The sequence below is a fragment of the Osmerus mordax genome, chromosome 11, assembly GCF_038355195.1.
Source record: "Osmerus mordax isolate fOsmMor3 chromosome 11, fOsmMor3.pri, whole genome shotgun sequence".
Taxonomy (NCBI): Eukaryota; Metazoa; Chordata; class Actinopteri; order Osmeriformes; family Osmeridae; genus Osmerus; species Osmerus mordax.
Window position 1 is genome coordinate 3,680,987 of NC_090060.1, and position 22,499 is coordinate 3,703,485.

At 41.9% G+C, this 22,499-nt stretch overlaps 1 protein-coding gene across 3 annotated transcripts; it reads left to right on the top strand.

Moving 5' to 3' along the window:
* Positions 1–345: 345 nt before the first annotated feature.
* st3gal4 (ST3 beta-galactoside alpha-2,3-sialyltransferase 4) lies at positions 346–21,851 on the top strand. Of its 3 annotated transcripts, none has more exons than XM_067245993.1 (12): positions 346–456; positions 3,917–4,004; positions 5,633–5,704; positions 6,763–6,832; positions 7,135–7,227; positions 8,409–8,506; positions 14,666–14,729; positions 15,104–15,199; positions 16,545–16,734; positions 17,112–17,249; positions 21,305–21,457; positions 21,593–21,851. In XM_067245993.1, the coding sequence occupies exons 3-12, from the start codon at positions 5,668–5,670 to the stop codon at positions 21,680–21,682; spliced, it is 1,029 nt and encodes a 342-aa protein (XP_067102094.1). In that variant the 5' UTR covers positions 346–456; positions 3,917–4,004; positions 5,633–5,667; the 3' UTR covers positions 21,683–21,851. The 3 variants fall into 3 exon arrangements, with proteins under 3 accessions (XP_067102094.1, XP_067102095.1, XP_067102096.1); XM_067245994.1 differs by having other exon boundaries at positions 21,308–21,457; XM_067245995.1 differs by lacking the exon at positions 17,112–17,249.
* The last annotated feature ends 648 nt before the right edge of the window (positions 21,852–22,499 follow it).

The following is a 22,499-nucleotide window of genomic DNA, read 5'->3' on the forward strand; positions in this document are numbered from 1 at the left end:
ATGTTTAAATAATAATCGTAAACAAATCCATCTAAAAATCCATCCAGTAATATTGATGGATAATTTAGCCTACCTTATCGCCCCCCCGCCCGTTCTGCACACACCCCATGCGCATGCGTCCATGTATTAGGAGAGAGGACGCGGTGTGCTGCGATTTCATTCCAATGGACCGTTCACTGTCTGAATAGATAACGTTTAGTCTTTAGCTATACCTAATAATATGTAAAAACATGATGTGTTTCAAGTGAAATAGCTTATTCTGCTTGCTCTATGGAAATGAGACATCAAAACGTTATCAGTTGTTGTACGGCGTGGGGACCTCCCACTTAGCGCTTGAAGACGCCTATTTCAGTGTTCAACCTAACGGTAACAAGTTGGTTGTAAATTTACTGAGCTGTTTTGCTCGTGTCAGTATTGAATCGCGGACACTCTAACTGGATACATTTGATACATCTGGTGAGTGTGCTTTGTTTTCCAAGGCTCTTTTTTTTACAGTCTGAAGTGCCAAATAATCAAGGTATGGGTTTTATCATTTTAAAATAATTGACTGCGCTTGAGCCATGGCGCCTGTTAAGAGCAGTATAATTGAGCAAACTTTAGCAAAAGCCTAAATTTGTTGCAGTAAATCTTTTTAGCAATTATTTTCAAGAATGTATATATTCGATCGAATACAGTTTTTGTTGATAAAATATAGTCATCTATTCATCTTATATTTGCAACAGCTTTGTGGTACAACGTTACTGTCGAGTAGTTGGATGCGTCTTCCCAGGGTAAAGCTCTGAGGTTCTAAACCCAAACACATACTTAAAAAAACAACCTCCAAAGCTGCATGGTAGCACTTACAACTGAGAAAAAGAACTGGGACAGTGCTTCAGTTTCACAACTTTATTTATTTTGGCCATCAATCGTGCGAATGTCGGCCTTTATTAGAGCACAGATACAGGAACAATTGTACATCTTAACAAATGTTAGCATACCTGTATATTTAAGTGGAAGGAATATGCTATATATTTTTTTTGTATTGGGGTATCTATAAGACATAAAATGCATTACATCACTGCAAAGTCATGTATTTAGTATAGACAGTCCAGGTACCCTTTTCCAGAATAAACACATTTTTAGGGCGGTAAAAACATTTTGCATTTTGTCTGTGTTTGTATGATTGTGTTAAAGGAATTAGCCTACCACACTGGATAGTATTGAGAGTCATGTCCGGTTGATTGGGGAATTGTATTTAGAACATGGGTTTATACTTTGATTTGGCTAAATTCACAAATTGCTGTTCTCTTCCTAACATTGGAAGGATGGTTTCCTCTCTTAAACAGGATGATTGCTATTGGAAGTTAATTGTAGGATACAGTCAAGCTCAATATAATTGTGTTGAGTTCTGGGCCTCATAAATTGCCCTCTGCCTGTCTGGCCAGTGTGTTTTATTTAATCTGATACTCACAGCTGGATTAAGGCAGCATGTCAATCCCCTCGCTAGATGAAACACAATGTGAGATGGTGGTGTGTGTGTGTGGGGGGGGTTCAAGGTTACTTGAACTCTCCAATCTAATCCTTATTCATGCCCTGGTGTTGGGTTGGCAGGGAGGTGCATGCTGGGGTTGGTGATCGATGTGTGGTTAAAGAAAAGAAGAGGCCGACGTAGAAAAGTAGAATGGTACTGAACTGCAGTTATATAGCGTAAATGTAGAACATGTCATGTTGGCATGGTTGTGTCATGGGTTGTTAAGGGAAATCATTCTCTCACTTGCAAATACTTGATCTCACAAGCTCATTTGGAATGAGTACACGTATATATCATATAGTTATACCTTTTGGCCCGGCCTGCCCTGGCAAATTTGTTCATCAGTGGTTTCCGAGGGAGGGTAATGTGAAGTTGCAGATATCCAACATTTTCAGGGCACTGGATTGGTAGGGAAGTGGAAGAAATTGCAGTAGTGTTTCTTGAAAACCAGCTTTCATTCCAGCATTTATCAAGCATAACAAAGGTCATGTGGAAGACTTTGTGGTTTAAGACGACACTCTCTCTCTCTTAAGATTTCACTCAAGTCTGTTTCTCACGTATCATACAGACTTTTGTGACTTGCAGTTCAAACCATCACGTTTATTTATCTATTGCATTTTGTACATCAAACTCGAAAGCAACACATTTTCACTTGATAATTGAATGAGAGGAAGGTTTCCAAAAAAATAAAGAGGCTTTACCAGGTTTTTTGAAATAACTACTCTCAGAAAAGGGATTTATTTGAATTGTTATGGCTGTGTTGACTTTTAAGCTCTTATCGTGGTGGAAGCTATTTTTCAGTGAGGTTCCTACGCCAGGCTCTCGACAGTTAGATTATGTACAGGATGCTGCTCGATACAGACCCGGACTTGAACGCATGTGTCTTTCACACATACTCCCCCGTGACCCTGAAGACTTGGACCTCTGCCACCGAGTTTCACCACTGCCATCACCAACGGATCACCTACCCACCACTTGACCCTCTCCTCCTCACCCCGGCCCTTTACTCCCTGCATGCCACACAGACTGCCGTTGTGCTGCTACTCGGTGCAGATTTAGGCCTCCCTGTTCAGGGCCTGTGCCTCCTGCTCTTGGGAGCCATGTGGAGCTTGTTATAGAGCCTAGTCAATGAAATCCTCTCATGCTTCGTGTCATGGAAACTGCATAGGGCTAGAACGAGGGGGGTAAAAAAGTCATGCTTGGGAACAGTGGTGGTATAGGTACATATGGACTGTTTAAAAAAAATCTGCACTTACCTTACATGGATATACTCATGCATCTCACTGTAGATCATTTAATTATGGTGGTTGCAAATGTTTCTTTTTGCATTTTGAATCCGTTTTGCATAGTGTTGCGGGCTGTTTCAGCAAGGTTGCTTTTCAAGGAAGAACGGAAGTCAGGTTTTTCTTTGAATCGGATTCAAGTACTTTATTTATCACCAGACACACAGACACTGGGCTTTCGTGATTTTGTTGGGTTAAACCTTCGGTCAGTGACAGTTCATCTAAGGTAACCATTCAGTCCTTAAGTCAGTGATGGTTCATATAAGGACAGTCAGACAGTTTAGCTAATATTTTCATTCAGTTTTTGGCCACAACAATAGCCACTATGCACCAACTAGACCAAGGATGTCCTGTGTTCCTTGGAGGTTGATGGAGCCAAGTTAATTTACACTGTAACAGAACAAACACACGTTACTGGATGATCAACCTTCTGTAAAGGCTGTGGGCAGGAGGAACAGCCCCTTAGATGGGAAGCCCAACAGAGTTTATTTGCCGTCAGAGGCGGTCTCAGTCACACCAAACCAGGACTTAAAATTCACAATAGGAACTTGTTGGTAGGGTTGTTGGTTTATGCGGTCATAGCTTTGCCACAGTCTTCACCACTTGGATGTACTAAGCCTTAAAGTGCAGTGTTTATGGTACATTCAGCGGATGAAACATGAATAAGCTGCTAGGTTACAGTCCAACCAAGCAGGAAGTAAGATTAACCAAAGGAACCAGTGGTTGGTTAAACTTTAGTTTTGCCACGGTCTCAATGTATCAGTCTTCATGTATTTTAGGGTGACAGTTTGTAGATGTAATTTTTTTGGGACTGTTTTTGATATTCAAAAACATGGAGGCATCTTCCCAGGGGGCATCTGAAATGTTTGATGGATGAGATCAGTGATGTGATCAAGCAAGTCAAATGGCGTGGACCCTGTTGGTTAACCGCATTTAGTTTTGTTTTCAATTTAGACAATATATATTTTTTTTTGAACAATTGGTCTTTTTCTATATTGTATTGATGGATTTTAGTGTCAACATAACTTTGACAAGCGCCTCTCCTCAATTTCCCCAGGGTAGCATTCCAAACTATATAGGAACTGAGTGTTCCATCTGAACTATGCTCCTTGTGTTTCTGCAGGAATCAATCAGTCTACAATCTCGGAATTAATCCATAATCCAGAGACCTGACGTGTTGTTTAAAGGAGTAGAGATGAAAGAAGGCAAAGGTATGTGCTCCAGTGAAATCTTGAAACATTTTATTGTGAATTTGCGTTCTGCTATAAAATCTGTTGAGATAGACTTGTCCTGAAGGGAAATTTGTCTTGGACACATACAGGATCTCCTGTTTGAATACAATTAACATGGTACATACATACGGTACATACATATGGCACATACACAGTCAAACACAAGATATACTTCTACAAATAAGACTTTCTTAACTAAAGGCAGCATGTACCGCATTGTGCTTGTTGGAATTGTCGTAGGTCAGACAGAAAGACACTGGTGAACACAATGTTCATTCCATAGACCTTCTGAGTGAACACAATGACTATAGTACATGTGAATTCACAGCCTCTTTCGAGTGACTATATTTGTACATTTAGTCATTTAGCAGACGCTCTTATCCAGAGCGATTTACAGTAAGTACAGGGACATGTCCCTTGAGGAAAGTAGGGTGAAGTGCCTTGCCCAAGGACACAACGTCATTGGCACGGCCGGGAATGTAGTAGTTTTAGCGTTTTCTTCCACCCTACATGCACACTCAAACATAGATCAATTCACATAGGAGAAACGCAAATGTTACACGCAACCTTCCCCAAACAGATCTGTTGCATTCCCCAGAGAGACGAAGCCCAACCAAGCATTGTTGGTTTACAAGCATTGTTGGTGGTCAAACAGTAGCTTTGCTGTCACGCCTGTTTGGGAATGTATGATCACTTAGATGACAGATCCTTTTTATTGTTGTTGCCACGAGTATCGTCTTGCATAAATAATTGTCGCGTTGTGTTGGTCTTCTCCTTAACTACAGTACTAATTTGTTCTGCGGTTTCTCGTGTTCAGAACCATAGAGCATTGTCATCACATTACATCCAGGGACAGGCGACAACATCAACCCTATGCGAACGAGCTAGTCTAGTGTGGATGACATCATAGACTCTATAATCTCAGCTAAGCTGTAATCGAAATGTTACCATCCTAAAGCACAATTGACAGGAGCAGATTGCAGCAAGCTAAAAAAGACTGTGGGATTGCATGGTCTCATGACGGCGGAGGCCATCAACCAGTTCATCCTCTTAAACCAATCGGCCCGTCTCACCATCCCTGTCCTCTCTTATTCTTTCTCTTTCCATCTATCTCCGTTTGTCTACAGCCATCGTTCTCATCCTTCCTCTTCGCCTTCCACTCTGTTTTATTGTCGAGCTCCATCTCCCCCTGCTCTTCTCGTTTCTCCTCTCCCATCTGCCTCAACCCCTTTCCTAACATGTCTCCCTTTTGTCCCCTGCGGTCTGGAAAATGGAACACTAATCCAGCCATCGCAGCTTATTTCCCTGTGAGTAGCGAGACGGCGATAGGCTGTACCATCCATCGGCACCTGCCTCTCTCTCTCTACCTACTGCTACCTCCGAGACCCCCCCACCTGGCACTTCACGGTTCGCGTTTCATTTTACACCCAGCTCCCTGGTTATTGATCTGCGATGAGGGGATTTCAATCGTCTTTTAGGGGATTGCGCTAATGTCCTTGCCTCGCACCTATAGCCCTGCCGGAATCATTCAGATGTCAGCATGTGCCTACACTGTTCTACAACTGAATGCACCCACCGCTCGCCCTTGACCTTCCTCTCCTTCCCAGGATAACATCATGCGTCCCACAGAGATGATAGGCCGATGGAGCGTGTGAAGATGTCCCTAAAGACTGCGAAAAGTAAGCTCCCTTTCCACGGGGTGATCACGCACATCTGTCCAAATGAGTGGCGCTCTGCAGACTCATTTCAACCCTCACTACCAAGGGAAACTTTAGCCCAGTGTTCTATGCCCCTGTTCAATTCTATGTCGTAGAAACAGTCTGTGTTTGGAATGCACATCAGGACCATCTTCTCATCTCCTTTCACAGCTGCAACCTGTAGGACAACTGTCAACATAGCGTACGGCACTGTTGCGCGTAATGAACTCGCGTTTGTGGCCTGACCACATGCAGTGTTTTGTTCTATAAGCTGAACTCTCTCCTTGCACATAGCATGAGACACATTCCGAGCTCTGCATGTCATCTATAATCCAGATGTTCCTCGACGTGCTCTGATCATATGAGAGCAGCTCTCTCGGTCTTGCAAGATCTCAAACGCTGTTTGCTCCTTTTTTATATGTTAGTCACCTTGACGGTGACATTGACCAGGACCATGTTCTTTCAGCGTTCTGGCGCTCGCTGATTTGATGTACTCCTCACCCTTCAAACCAATGAGCTTTTACAGTTAGTGTTGTGGCGCTCGTTCAGTTTTGCTCTGGCTCTGTTAATGCAAGTGCCAGAGAGCGATCCAGTCCAAGTTTGGTTAAGCTTGACCAGTTTGGATTCAAGGTCACTTTTTGTATTTGTGGAACACAAAATAAAGCATACCTAGTGAAGGGTATGTTGTTCTTCCAACCTTGCTGTATTTGAGAGTTAGACAAAAAAACAAGACAAAGACGAGATATGAAAATGCATCAGTTTTGCATAGACGCTAAAATTAAGCTATAGAAACTGAAACTACCCTGGGTTTTAACTACTGATTCAAGAGACTATCTGAACATCTTTGTAATATGACCTATTTGCAACAGGAAGTGCATATCCGCTTCTGGGTGGAGATGTGGGGCAATGGTTAATCAGTTTTACCAGTTTTTACAGTCAACCTGCAGTGTACTGAGGCAAAGTAAAATCATACCTTTGGTCTCTGTCTCTCCGTCTCTGTGTCTCTCTCGTTGTCTCTCTCTCCCCTTCCCTCCCCCCAGCATGGTGCCTTAGACTGCTCCCTGTGGTCCTCTTCTTCGTCTCCTACTACTGCTCCTACGTCTTTCAGAGGTATGGAGGCATGCACCCCGTACACGACCCCCCTCCCCCCCTCCTCCCCACCCTGTCCTTGAACTGCCCCCCACCCCTCTTCTATATCCTGAGGAGGAAAACCTACCCACACATAAATCAAATTCAAATTGAATCTTGTTTGACTAGATCAATAATGACCCATTTCATACCTAGAGACAGAAACACATATTTACTTCTGTGAGGGTTTTGGAACTACACTCATCTGGCTGTGGCACAGGGAGGTTTTTAGGAATTAGTCTGTTCCTGACCGAAGTGTAATTTTCTGTGCCCCTGTCTTTCAGCTGCTATGGAGGCACCAGCAAGACTCCTACTCCGACTAAGGCCCTGTGTGGTGGCTGGCTGTCGCAGAAGAAGTGGGAGAGCCTTAACTTTAAGTGAGTAATGGATGTCTGTCTTTTAGGATCTGTAGATGATGGATGGTTGTGTGTGTGTAGATGATGGAGGGTTGTGTGTGAGTTGGGGGCTGGGTGGGGGGGTTCTGTGGTTTGAGGGGGCCTGGGGTTCGAGGAATATTCAGAAGGAACACACTGTGCCAACATTTTACTGGAATTTGAGGTGCCAGCCTCCTCTGAATTTTTTTTTTAGCTCTTTTTGCACCAGTCATCAGTAAAATACTTCATTGTAATGAAAACGAAGAAAAAAAAAATATTCGAAAGGAAATTATTTTCTACCCATAACCCATTAAAGTACATGGGTTTTGGAGATACTTCTGGAACATTCTGCTTTAGTAAGGGGAAAAGGCAGATAAAGAGCTAGAAGGACCAACCCTATCTTTGCACTAAGTACACAAGATTTTTATTCCTTCGAATATTAGTAGATGATAAAACACTCTTGAACATTAGTCTTTTTTTTACTCTGCACTTCAACCTCATTAATTCGGTTGCCGTATGTCCTGCAGTTATGTTTTGTGACATTTTATACATGTATTGTTAAGGAGCGAAGTTTAACACTTGTTGACTCAAGGTCAGTCATGTACTATATGTACAGTGTTTGAGCTGACACTCAAAACAGCTCATGCAGATCGGTTGAGTCGTTACAAAAACACAAGGAGCTTTACAGTAGGAATGTCTGATTCACGCTCTGGTAATGGTTTGGTGATGTCCCTGGCGATGGGTATGTTCTCCAAATGTTTACATGGGTTTCCTCTCCAATCAACCCCAATACAAAAATAAGGTTGCCAGTTCGATTCCCGGCCGTGTCAATTGACGTTGTGTCCTTGGGCAAGGCACTTCACCCTACTTGCCTCATGGGGGAATGTCCCTGTACTTACTGTAAGTCGCTCTGGATAAGAACGTCTGCTAAATGACTAAATGTAAATGTAATAAGAACAAATAAGATTTTTTTTTCACTTAAATGTTATTGCATGTTGTGGTTCTACTGCATGTTGGTCTCTTAGTGGGATCTGTCTGGGATATTGTTGTCTTTTCCCCAAGTAGTAAAAATGTCCCCAGATAAGTGTGGAGTGGCATTGTTGCTGTGTGACATCATACAAACACATAACTCAATGAAGGAATATATTCTTTAATTACACTTCTCCTTTATCTTCCCAAAACAGCATTAGCCGACAAACACAACTGTTTTTGAAACTGGAGGATTTCTTCTGGCGAGAGCATCTTTCAACATTGACTTTACCTTATGGTATAAAGGGCAGTGGTATGTTTTTATGTATTATGACCTCATAATAATGTATCTTATCTGGCTTTATAATACGGGTGGTTGAAATCAAGCATTCTGATTGGTTGAGAGTGAGTCACGGGGTGTGCTTTATTATATGAGTATACATACATATGTATATATGTCTATGCTCAGAGCCATAGAAAAAGAGTTGCGACACGCTTTGATCTCGCCAACACGTGATCACGTGGTTCATGTAACTCGCTGTAGTTCCAAAAAAAAACACTGCTGTCAACCGGTTTGAATGGTTTTCAATGAAGCTGGCCAACGGAAGTCGCTTTCTCAGGCAAATGATGAATGAAACAGGCTCGGTTAAAGAAATCCGATATTCTGGCTATCTTCAGAAGACTCGTATCTACAAAAGGCAGTCCTCCCTGACGTGTTTGGTGTAGAATGGAGTGAAATACAACATTGTGAACACTCACTGCCAGTGAAACACAGGAAAAAAGCTAGAGCTTTTTCTTCACGTGGTTCCGGTAGCTCCCTGTAGTTAAACAAAACCCCTACTGCTGTCAACCTGTTTTGAATGGTTTTCGGCGGGACAGACAGCAGCACCATCTCGATTCACTGACATTTTCGGTATATTAACACATAATGTCAATTGGTTACTTGTGTGTTGTATCATGTATGTCTGATACTTTATTAACATGTATGTATTACATGAACTTATACATAACGCAATATTGTGAAGCAGAGCTAGAAATGGCTATGCTAGCTACCATACTGTACAAACTGTACTGTACCATACTGTACATACCAAACAGTAGCCTAATGAGGACTATATTGTTCCACTTAACGTTTTAACCTTGGACGGTTTAAGTAAATGGGTCTTGTTAAACGTTTTTTTATTCATCAGCCCACTTATAATTTAGCCTACAACATTAACAACACTTATATTTGTAGTACTTGATGCAAGTTGAATCTAACCATTATCACCAGCAACTGCTCAATTTAAGACAAGAAAAGAGTTTGGTAAATAGAACAGAATAAACTAGAGAGGGTACAATTTCTGGGGAAATTGTAGGGTGTGCTTGCTTGCGTCGGTTGCACAGGGGTCTGTATATTTTATATAAAAATGCATCGGGCCTACTTATTATTTATAAAGATTACATAGATTTAAAAGCATCGAGTGAAGTGTCGAATGAAATATGATGTCTTCTCATTTCCCCTGCAAGAGGCAGCTGACAGGCTGAATCAAAACGAATACATTTGGCAGACCGGTGTAAAAATTGACCTAATCTCTATGACTTAAACGTTTTAAGTTGTCCCTTCTCGTGATATTTTCAGGCATTTAGCCTACTTATATTGCATTCATTCATTAATAAAGAACCCCCTTTGAAGATTATTCTACGACTTTACCGGCAGAAGATAGAATCGCGATTCAAACAGTACCATCTGCTAACTGAAAATATGCCCCCAAAAACGTAAATAAGCTTGACATTTATTTAGTGGAAAATCGCTCATTCATAAAAAGCTCACTGGTAGCGATCATTGTCAGTAACAACGCAAAATGCGATATAGCCCTGTGTGGAGAAGCTGCCCCGGTAAATTATACTACTACGGTACAGTACTAGTAGACTACTGCTGTGTTCGTCTTGGTAGCGATTGCGTTGGTTGAATTCGATTTAACGTTCCGTTGTACGGTTTAGGCTGAAATTAATTATTTTCATGAACAGATTGACAAAGTTTAGGCTGTGGCAATGAAGTTCAGGTTAGTAGTCAGATTGTTTCAACTATTGAAAGACTTTTGAGTAAGGGGAGTGCCGAACATGTTCTGTCACCGTGAACAGCTGAGGAGTTTTTGTTAGCTACTCACACTAGTGTCTCGGGTAGGCTACAGCGTTGCAGTGAGCTACACTGGTTTGAAACCACAGGTAATGGTAATTTCACCAACAAATCGTTTACTAATGTCAGAATAAATCATACAACGAAAATGTATATGTGAGGAATGTTTATTTTAACGATTGAAAACAGATACATCATAGACCACTGTAGTATGTGTTGCCCGGGCAACACAGGCTAATGTCATGATGCTAATACTTCAGTGAAATAGTAGACTACTGTTTCCGAAAGTAGATGTACTTCCTTAATAATATCAGCTTATATTGTACATTACACATCACAATTGTGTGTCATATCACAAAGTAAAATGAGTAAATAGTTATCACCCTGGCCTCTTTTCTTGTGGCGTTTCTGCAGCTGCCTTGCAGTAAAGCTATAGTTAGCCTAGCTATCCCCCAAGTTAACAGATGCGAAACGAATGTTCTGCCAAAGGTAGTCACGCGTGTTTTCATGACATTAGTGCAGACCGGTGTAAAAATTGACCTAATCTCTATGATTTAAACGTCATTTTAAGTTTTTCCCTTCTCATGATATTTTCAGGCATTTAGCCTACTCATATTGCATTCATTCATGAATAAACAACCCTTTTGAAGATTATTCTACGACTTTACCCGGCAGTAGAAGATGGAATCGCGATTCAAACGGTACCATCTGCTAACTGAAAATATGCCCCCAAAAACGTAAATAAGCTTGACATTTATTTACTGGAAAATTGCTCATTCATAAAAAGCTCACTGGTAGCGATCATTGTCAGTAACAACGCAAAATGCGATATAGCCCTGTGTGGAGAAGCTGCCCCGGTAAATTGTACTACTACAGTACAGTACTAGACTACTGCTGTGTTCCTCTTGGTAGCGATTGCGTTGGTTGAATTGGATTTAACGTTCCGTTGTAAGGTTTAGGCTGAAATTAATTATTTTCATGAACAGATTGACAACGTTTAGGCTGTGGCAATGAAGTTCAGGTTAGTAGTTAGATAGACTTTTGATTTAAGTAAGGGGAGTTCCTAAACAGCTGTGTACTGTAGATGTTTTTGTAGTGTGTCTCGCTTAAGCTACAGCGTTGCAGTGAGCTACACTGGTTTGAAACCACAGGTAATGGTAATTTCACCAACAAATCGTTTACTAATGTCAGAATAAATCCTACAACGAAAATGTATATGTGAGGAATGTTTATTTTAACGATTGAAAACAGATACATCATAGACCACTGTAGTATGTGTTGCCCGGGCAACACAGGCTAATGTCATGATGCTAATACTTCAGTGAAATAGTAGACTACTGTTTCCGAAAGTAGATGTACTTCCTTAATAATATCAGCTTATACTGTACATTACACATGACAATTGTGTGTCATATCTCAAAGTAAAATGAGTAAATAGTTATCACCCTGGCCTCTTTGCTTGTGGCGTTTCTGCAGCTGCCTTGCAGTAAAGCTATAGTTAGCCTAGCTATCCCCCAAGTTAACAGATGCGAAACGAATGTTCTGCCAAAGGTAGTCACGCGTGTTTTCGTGACGTTAGTGACGTAGTGACGTTAGTAACGTCAGTGACTGTGGCTAGCAAATTAGCCACTGTTAGCTTCACTTTTCGCCACAAAAACTTAACTTCAGCCTAAACCATGCAACGGAACGTAAATTCCAATAGAAGCAACTCAATCGCTACCAAGACGAAACTTTTGACACCTACTTTGTCTATGTAGGCCAAATATTGACTGAGTTTTAGGGGGGCAAAAAGAATAATAATAATAATATATATGTGAGAGAACAAAGGTTGTGCTCTCGCCGAAGGCTTGAGCACACCCAATAATATATATGTGAGAGAACAAAGGTTGCGCTCTCGCCGAAGGCTTGAGCACACCCAACAAGGCAACCAACTGCATTCAATAAAACATTTTATTGTACAATGTCCTGTGTTCTTCCACTCCTTTTGTTTGTAGTGATCCGGTGATCTTCTGGCTATGATACATGTACAGCTCACTAGAGTAAAAGTGTTGCTTAAGAGACCTACAGTCTAGCTCCAACTGCATTTAGAATCTAACAAGCTTACGATAAACTTTAAATAAAGCTGGCTATATAAAATACTACTAATAACAATGTGGTGGTCGAAATATGAAAAAATGCAGGATTTTCGTGAATTTACCAGCTAACTTGCTTCGGAGACACTGAAAATGAATGGGGTTGAAAGGTGGAAAATGCAATGTTTGGAACTACAGGTCGCATGTGACACGCTTCCTCGATAACGATGGGAGTCTATGGAAGTGTCGCAACTCTCTTTATAAGGTACGAGAGGCAGTACTTATCGCCAATAAAGTACGTGCGCGTCGGGCCGGCAAACCCTGGAACACGTACTTTATTGGCGATAAAGTACTGCCTCTCGTACCTTATTGCATTTATAATACGGTTGCCAGCTGCCAAATAGTTATAGACAACAAACATTGTGTATCGCATTTCAGTAGCCGAGAGAAAATAGTCCCTGTAAACAGTGGCTGTTGCTATGCAACGGACAAACAGCATTGTGAACTTCACGTTTGTTAGCCTAGCTAGCTAGCTAGATCTCACAATTGACTTTGCTCATTTCATAAAAGCTGCCTTTAAAATAATGACAATGGGACACTTTCAATAAAATAATATTTATTTTAAACATTAGGTCTAAACATGTTACGGTTTGCTTATATTGATTTGGATATTTCCACTAATTGTGCATCCATGGAAAACGTTTCTCATGTCCCCTTCGTCTCTGATGACATCGCTTTCGACCACTCTTGCTCACTCTTGCTCTCTCATCTTCGACTAACCACTCATCAAAAGTTCTTCCCCCCTAAAGATCGAAGTTAACATGAAACATGTTTGCTTACTGTTAATCTTGAAATGACAACAAAATGACAACGACAACCAAGTGACAACGAAAATTACCAATGACAACCAAAAATGTAACCGTTATTTTGAGTGCGCACTAATATGGAACGCTCAATTTTAAGGCAAATGTAAACAGGCGTACTGTAAACCATAGACATATATATATGTCTATGCTGTAAACACCTGTACACCGTACAGTACTTTATGCTCAATAAAGCACACCCCGTGACTCACACTCAACCAATCAGAATGCTTGATTTCAACCACCTGTATTATAAAAAAGCAATTGCCAATAGACCAATTATTTGTTTGTAAACATTCGGGATGTGCGCGCAATGTGGTTGCAGAAAACCGGGATAGCCTTATAATGGCTAGAGAAGTACACGGATTATACAAATAGTTCGATTTAAAAAGACCAAAAAGGTCGAGGAGGGCATCCTTTAAGAGAGAAAGTGATTCCCTATTGATCTGTCACATCAGAATTTTTATTTGGGTTACGAAAGTCTTGAAATTTGAGTGAGAATGTCGCCCGGTAGACCGCATAGTCTTAGGCAGCCATGTCTTAACGTCATGTCACAAAGTTAATCATTTTACAGTTTTACTGTCAATTTTACTGTCAAAGTCGAGCAGGGAAGCTTTCAAGAGATATGGGAATTCTGCCAGATGGTCCGATTATTTTTGTGATGTGTAAAACTGGCAATCTGAGTGAGACTGCGTCCCCGTTACACTGTTATGACGTTGTTAGCCTCAGTCAGACTCGGGTCGCTCAGTGTGCACAATGTTGTATTTCACTCCATTCTACACTAAAAACGTCAGGGAGGACTGCCTTTTCTAGATACAAGCCTGCTGAAGATAGCCAGCATCTCGGATTTCTTTAACCAAGCCTGCTTCATTCATCATTTGCCTGAGAAAGTGACCTCCGTTAGCCAGGCTAGTTTTGCCCTATCACTTGGTCAGGCTATTTAAAGGTATCGGGGTCAAGTGAATTTTGTGCATGGACAAATGAAACGTAAATGTACTTGTCCAAAGGACAACAGCCTCAAAAAGTTAATGTCAAGCCCTGAAATCCAGTGGCCAGAGATATATGATGACCTGATCGACACTTCAAGTGTATTACACCTGGGAGAAGTTCATCTTTTGCCTCTCACATGCGCAGTGGAGCATGCTTGACAGTCGTGACATAGGGTGATAATTGGTTTATAAAGTACTGCCTCGCGTACCTTTTTGCTTAAGTATACCAGAGCATGTGTAAACAAGACTGTCCCCGACTCTAAAGTAGTAAATCATTCACAGTATATTTGCATGACACTACCTTTTGCACCCCCAGTTTTAAAACCTAGAATCGCCTGTGGTGCAGAGTCAATGTAGAATAGGCTTACAGTTTTAATTGGCAAATTGTGTACAGGTCCATAATTCCTCTTTAAATCCCCAATTTTCCAGAGCTGCTTCTGCTGAAAGTTTTAGCCGTTGTTGCCAGCTACAAAATGCCAGCCAACATAGAAAAGTAAGTGTGACTTTCCTTTAGCCAACATAACATGAGTGTTAAGACCATGGCTAAAATGACAGACCAATAAACGGAGAGGGGGAAATTATTGATTTGTTCTTTATGCTATACAGTGGTGCTGTGAAACAGATGCTGATAATAATATTACCACGTTTTAAAAGAATAGGATTTAGCAGACCCTGAAAGAGGCATGGCTCTTTCTGAAATTGCTTATCACATTAGACAGCAGTCTTGCGATACTGTACAGTACATGTTTCCTCGCATTGTATCCAGCCCGCTGTTAAAATAAGCGTCTTCAAAAGCACAGTATGAATTCCAGAAGGAACAAATGGATGTGTTCTTTTAATGTTGCTTTTTTTGTTCTATGCCCTCAGTCTTGAGTGCAGAACCTGTGTGGTAATAGGAAACGGATATGCCATCAAAAACAGTTCCCTGGGTGGCGTCATCAACAAGTATGATGTGGTGATCCGGTAAGAGTGCATTTTTTTGGCATGTATTTGTTTCTGTAGCAAGTTCCAACCACACTTACCTTCCAATAGGTCTTTACTTTTATTGTAACATTACCCCGCACCTCCATGTTTGGCCTAATTTTTTAATATATTTGATTCCTGTTACATCCATTCGAAAGGTCCTACATAGGCCCAGTGTCTGTTTACATGTTTTAGAAATGCTATTATGGAATCTGTCCCATTGATTTCAGATTTGCTTATTGTCATTGTCTGTGAAAAAACAACATGGTCAGTGATATTTACACTAATGGCCATCAGACCAATGACCACTACAGTGTCCCCAACCCGTCAATGAGCAAACTATCAGGTCATGTATAGTTGACCCATGGGAGGACTTTGTTTCCCCCAGGATAAAAAACACTTGCCTCACCCCATGCCAAATCAGATTTATAGCCTTGGAATGAATGTGTGCATTTTGTTTTTTTATAAGCTTCTTACAAACAGTCAGGGCTTTGGCCTGGTTCCTCACAGAGTGCACTTTTCCCATCAGCCCCTTGTGAATGTTTTTGTGTCCCAGAAGCTAATCTCACTATCTCTGAGAGGAAAAAGAGTTTCTGAAAAACAAGACATAATTAGACCAAGCCTGTATTAGAAAGCATAAATCCGAACACAGCTTTTGCAAATCTTTTTGAAGTGTGATTTGTTGGTTTGGGGTCTAAACGGTATATTAACTGTTCAATTGTGAATTGTATCAGATATTAAAAAGCAGAAGTAGGAGTCAGGTGGCTGAGCGGTTAGGGAATCGGGCTAGTAATCCGAAGGTCGCTGGTTCGATTCCCGGCTGTGCCAAATGACGTTGTGTCCTTGGGCAAGGCACTTCACCCTACTTGCCTCGGGGGAATGTCCCTGTACTTACTGTAAGTCGCTCTGGATAAGAGCGTCTGCTAAATGACTAAATGTAAATGTAAGTATTGAAGGGGAAGTTTGAAGGTTAATTAAGGGTCATAACGTGAGAGCTAAATAGAGTTGCAAGTGAAAAATTAAGTGAAAATCAGTTCTTGGAAATACAAATCTTCATTATGCGCTTACATCCAGTTTCAAATCACAACACTGTCATCTAGCCTACTGTTTGTAATCTTGATAGAATTGCTGTTTATGCTTTAATCAGCACCATTACAAACAACCGCAGTAACTCTGGAGTGTTTCCAGATATATATATTTTTGTCAATTTAAGAAATAGCCATGCTCAATCATAAAGCAGTAATATCAAAACCTGTTTTTTTTAACCTGAGTAATACCAGATTAAGCAATAGCACCATTTTTACTTGTTTAGTAAAAAACGCTCCTATTTTCTGTTCATCGACAGTCTGAACGATGCTCCCGTGAGGGGCTATGAGGATGACGTGGGCAACAAGACCACCATGCGCCTCTTCTACCCTGAGTCAGCCTCCTACAACCCTGGGCTGCATAATGAGCCAGACACCCTCATGGTCCTCATCCCTTTCAAACAGCAGGACCTCCGCTGGCTCAAAGAGATCCTCTACGACGAGAAGAGGGTACGGGGATGTGTGGGCCTGCACGCAAACCTCCATTTTAAACTGCCTCCACTTAACAGTACTTACCATCCATCCATGCAGTGAAAAACTGCTTTTGCAGGCAGCGTTGCCAAACAACTTAAGAATCAGATGTAGTTTCCACAGCCTAAAATTATCTCTCCTTCTAGCTCTAGGGCAGTTGCAGGGCTAATAGGAGATGGGTCATTACTCCCACATTCTCACACCGAGTTGGTTACCCTGAGAAACCAGGGTACAGGAGGTTCAACTAAAGCTGGAGCTGTGTGGACACAGCCCCTGTGTCTGACTGCGTGCGTGGGCGTGGGTGTGTGCGTGGGGATGTGCACTGAAGTGAAACTTTGTGTGTCTGTTTGTTTAAGGTGAGAAAAGGCTTCTGGAAGCCCCCTCCACAAATCTGGCTGGGCAGTACCAGTCATATCCGGGTGCTGGACCCTCACTTCCTGCTGGAGACATCCAACACCCTTCTCCAGATCCCACTTAACCCCAAAAACAAACAGGTGAAGCCGACTGGTGGACAGGTGGCTCACTCCCCTCTTCCTGTGCGTCTTTTGTCCAAAATTGCCGATCAGTAATTACTGTTCAGTGAGTGGATCCTACTAATGCCGGTCCTGATCAAATCGATCCTCTTTCCTCTTCTGTTCCAAGTAAACCTCGAAGCCAAACATGGCTAAATCAGCCCTAGTTCATGCCCTTCCCAAGCTTCTACTCACTGTGTGATAGAAGGACCAGTTCCAACTACAGTGGGTAGAGTGAGGAGTTTGAGGTCAACGGGTGTTGCCGTAAAAGTTCAAGGGCTTCTCGGACAACGCCTCGTCAGATAAACGCTTTGTGTATTTGGCACTGCAGAACACACCCCAAAGATAATTGGTTTTTGAACATAGGCCAGTTGACCGTATACATTTGAAACAGCTGCAGTTGTGCAACAGGTCAGCCCTTTTCCTTCCTTCCCCTTCCTTCATTGTTTCTCCAAAATACAAAAGTCTGGCGAAAAAAGGAAGAAAAATAAGAACATCCAGACAATTCAAGAGAAATATTAGAATCGAAACCAGCAATGATTGCGGAATAGAGATTGATGCTGCATGGCATTTTAAGTGTGTCATTGGTCTGTTTTCTTTTTACAAATTGGACCACAATTCCTTGCTTTGCAAAGGGATTTCGATTTTGAAATAGGATGATACATTGACTTGAATTATAACTCATTTGGAATGATGTTTTCATTGGCAAGAGGTCCAACATCTGCCAAGTGGGCTTGTTTGGTGCATGGTGGAGAAGTCTTCGGACCTGCAACGTTGCCAGGTTTTGTTTTGCTTGTCCACCCCCCCTGTGAGCGTTTTAGAGCAAGGGTGTAGACCCGTCCAACTACAACACAAACACAACTGACCAATGCCTGTGTCGAGGGGGAACAGTGGGAAGGCGGAATGTCCTGTGAGCAGTCAGCAGGGCAGCTAATACAGAGTCTCGGTCCATCTGCAAGGACCCCAGGCACCAGATGAGCTCAGCGCTGGAGGGATTAGAGGCTGTTGACCGCGCTGCCTGGAGCAGGAACAGAGACGACACCAGTTGCACCGACGGCTCCGAGAACCCAGCTCCTCTTTCCCTCGGCCTATCCATTCACTCCACTCTCTGGCCTCTTTCCATCTGTCCCTCCTGTCTGCCGTGCCCTCTCTCTGGGTGTGCCCTGTCAGCCAACTGCCAACAGGAGTTCCAGAGGCCCTGAACGCAGCCCTCCTCCCTTTTGACTTTTTCCAGTGAATGCCAGTGTTGGAGCACACCCCTCCGCCCTCTCCCCAGACTGTGAAGGGGCAGCAGTGGGTTGCCCGTAGGCACAATAGAGAGAGGTTGACTAAGGAGTGCAAACTTACTTTATGTCCCTGCCCTGCTACCATACAAAGCTCCCAGCAAGCAGTGGGGTGTGGTGAGCAGCAGAGACTGTATCAGCCCTCGGGCCCTCTCACTAAGGCTCCACAGGACCGTGTCCAAACTATGCACAACCACGACAGGAACACAAGAGACTGAATTACAGAGAATGTCAGTTGGACTTCAGCCTAGCCTAACCAGCACCCCCCGCCTCCGAAATAAGACACTCACGCTAAGTGCATTAGCAAGTTGATTTAGAGGAATGTTCTCAAGTGGAGGAGAGAGTTTTTTTTAAGGTCTTTGGTTTTGCAGAGGTTCTTTGGTTTGGTAACAAGTAGCCCTGTCTGAGGACCTGGGGCTTCCAAGGCTGAAACCGGGGCTTTAGCTTAGCCAACTTTGGTGCAAGAGACCTCAAGTTGATTCCCTAGTACGAGATTGTAATATGGTATTGATGCAATGTCTGAATTTATAACCCGTTCGCCAGGCGCTGGGAGATGTCTGTGTGTAGCCTAGAAGCTCTGAACATGGAAAACAGTGCATCCGGAAAGTATTCACGGCTCTTCTCTATTTCCACATGTAATGTTACAGCCTCATTCCAAAATGGATTCAATTCATTTTGTTCCCTCAAAATTCTACACACAATACCCTATAATGACAAAGTGAAATAAGTTGTATATTTTTTTATAGATCTCCAAAAATTAAGAACGAAAATATAACATATACATAAGTATTCACAGCCTTTGCTCAATATTTTGTTGAAGCACCTTTGGCAGCAATTACAGCCTCAAGTCTTTTTGAGTATGATGCTACAAGCTTGGCACATCTATTTTTGGGAAGTTTCTCCCATTCTTCTTTGCAGAACCTCTCAAGCTCCATCAGGTTGGATGGGAAACGGTGTACAGCTCTCAGATCTCTCCAGAGACATTCAATTAGGTTCAAGTCTGGGCTCTGGCTGGGCCACTCACAGAGTTGTCCCGAACCCACTTATCTTGACTGTGTGCTGATGAAGAAAGTTTGACTAAGGGTGAACTTAGGGTTAGGGACTAAGTTCAGTTGAGTTCTGGATTTTAATAAGTATTCTCAAACTGCAGATTGGGAGAGAAAACCAGACCTATGACAATAAATGACAACACGACACCAGGCTTAGGTCTCAATCATATCTCTCTCAGCTCTGAAGGCCGGAGGACCATCTTTTATAAGGCACAAGAATGTAGTGACAGTCAGGCAGTAATGATCTTACAACAATCCTAGAGAAAGATTGACAGCCCATGACCACTCAGGGCAGAGAGAGATCATAGGTGGAGCTTTCCCCGTCGTCATCACAACAGACGTATACACAGTACTTTCTCCCGACCCCGAACATCTATTAAACCTGACAAATAGACGCAATCTACTCTTATCAATAGCAAACTCACATGAGTGAGTACTAACTAGTATTCAATGACTAGTTATATTGATATAACTAGTGAATATTACACAGGAAATCCCAATCCACAGTGCCAAGGGTCGTCCTGTTGGAAGGTGAGCCCCAGTCTGCGGTCCAGAGCGCTCTGGAGCAGGTTATCATCAAGAATGTCTCTGTACATTGCTGCATTAATCTTTCCCTCGACAAGTCTCCCAGTATCCCGGGCTGTCATGTGCCTTTTATGACTGACTTCATGGCTCGGTTTGTGCTCTGACATGCACTGTCAGCTGTGGGACCTTATATAGACAGGTGTGTGTGCCTTTCCAAATCATGTCCAATCAACTGAATTTACCACAGGTTGACTCCAGTCAAGTTGTAGAAACATCTCAAGGATGATCAGTGGAAATGGGATGCTCCTAAGATCAAATTTGAGTGTCTTGGCAAAGGCTGTGAATACTTATGTACATGTGAATTTTTATTTAAAAATGAATGAATTTTATTAAAATGGATGTAATCGATTTTGGAATATGGCTGTAACATAACAACATGTGGAAAAAGTGAAGCGCTGTGAATACTTTACCAGATGCACTGTACAACCAGAGTTGATGGAGAGCTTAGCTCTGTTCACGAGGTGTGTCCTTTAGACTTTGACCAGGCCTAGCATTACAATTACACACAACCAGTATCAAAAAGCATCAAGGATCAATTGATAGGGAGCCAAAAAATAATGAACCTTTTCCAGTGTTGCAAAATGAACAACAACAAAAACAAAGATCTTACTTTGCGAACATATTTGCATGTGTTAACACATTTTTGTGACGTGTATTTCGAGGAGCACAAGGTTTAAGGGACCCTAGATGGCACCATGGAGACATGGATCACCTACGGAGCAGCGTTGGGAAACAGTAAACAATAGATCTAAAGATGAAGGGCAGATATGGCAAGGGTAGTTAACACTATTGTTTAGGAAGGAGGTGGATACATGGCTCTTATCTCCCGTATGATGAGGAATATACTGCAGTTTGATGTTAACATTGCAGATTTCTCACAAACAATGCCACACTATAGTGTGATTACCCCGAGATATTAAGCCTGTGAGGAAATGTCTTATGTGACGCATTATCCAGCAAAAACTTATCTTTGAAACGTTTTCTCTGAAAGGGTTTGATTCAATGTCATTTAAATGAATTTACTCCCCCTAGTGGTTGAAGGCAATATACAATTTTATTATTAGGTATTATACAGTACATATATTTTGTATTTATTAATCACTGTTTTGGGTTTCCACAGAAGCTAGTCCATCCCACCACGGGGATCATTGCTGTGTTTGTGGCCCTTAACTACTGTGATGTGGTTCACATAGCAGGGTTTGGATACCCTGTCGCCAAGAACCAGAAACATCCAATACATTACTATGGATACGACACCATGAAATCCATGAAGGTGAGTTGGATTGGGAAGCAATATATTTGATGATAAATCCATCCATTTGAAACAAATTCAGTGAAATGGCAAATCCAGAGTTCCTTTTTATGACATTCCAACCTGTTTGCTCAGCAAATGTTATTTTCTCTCCAGAATTCCTATCATGACGTCAACAACGAAGCAGAAGCCTTAAGAAGACTCGAGGACTCGGGGGCGATTGTGTACTTACACGCTCACTCATGACACACAAGCATACAGACACACACACAGTTTCTCTTAAGAGATTACAAATAAAATAATTGCAACAAAGTTTTATGATTTTAATTTAAATTTGTTAACGCTCTTATCAAAATGATACCACTGGATATTTTATTGTACAGTATGTAATTACTTTTTATTAAAATGAAATACAATTATATCCAAGATGACTTATTCAATTTCATTTTACCTTTAATCATGATTTTCTTTCATAATTCAGTTGTGTTATCTATCATTGGCCTGTAGATGGCGCAGAAGGCCCAGTGGTGACATGGCAAAGGTAATCACATTCTAAACGTGATGTGGCCAAAACTTGGGGCAATTCCAACAATAGCACTGGCACAAAAGTCAACTGAAAGTGCTAAAGACATGAATATCTGGAGCCCCAGAAGACAATGAGATGCAAGCCCCTCATTTAGAGTGACTGTATTTCCCTGCTAGCGACAGATGCTAATTATAGTTTTCCTTCTTTTAAGAGAAGGGTTTGTGTTATTAGTGTTGACAAATGGAGTTTTGCCTATGGCACTTCATACACACGCTGCTAGTGGCTGGCCACAGACGTACTGCCGAGTCGACACTCAGCCTAATTAGGACAGTGGGCATTTATTTTTCTTTAGAAGATCAAAGACGAGTAAGTGGTGTGCTCTCCAGTGTAACAAGGAAGATGATGCAAAAATGTCTGCTTGGAGAGTCCGATGTGCAACATGGTCTTTCTGAGTCTTTTGATGTTTTCTCTTTAAGGAGAAGGAGTAGAATTTTTTCTCCAACCCCACGCATAGAAGACAGGAATACACTTAAAACC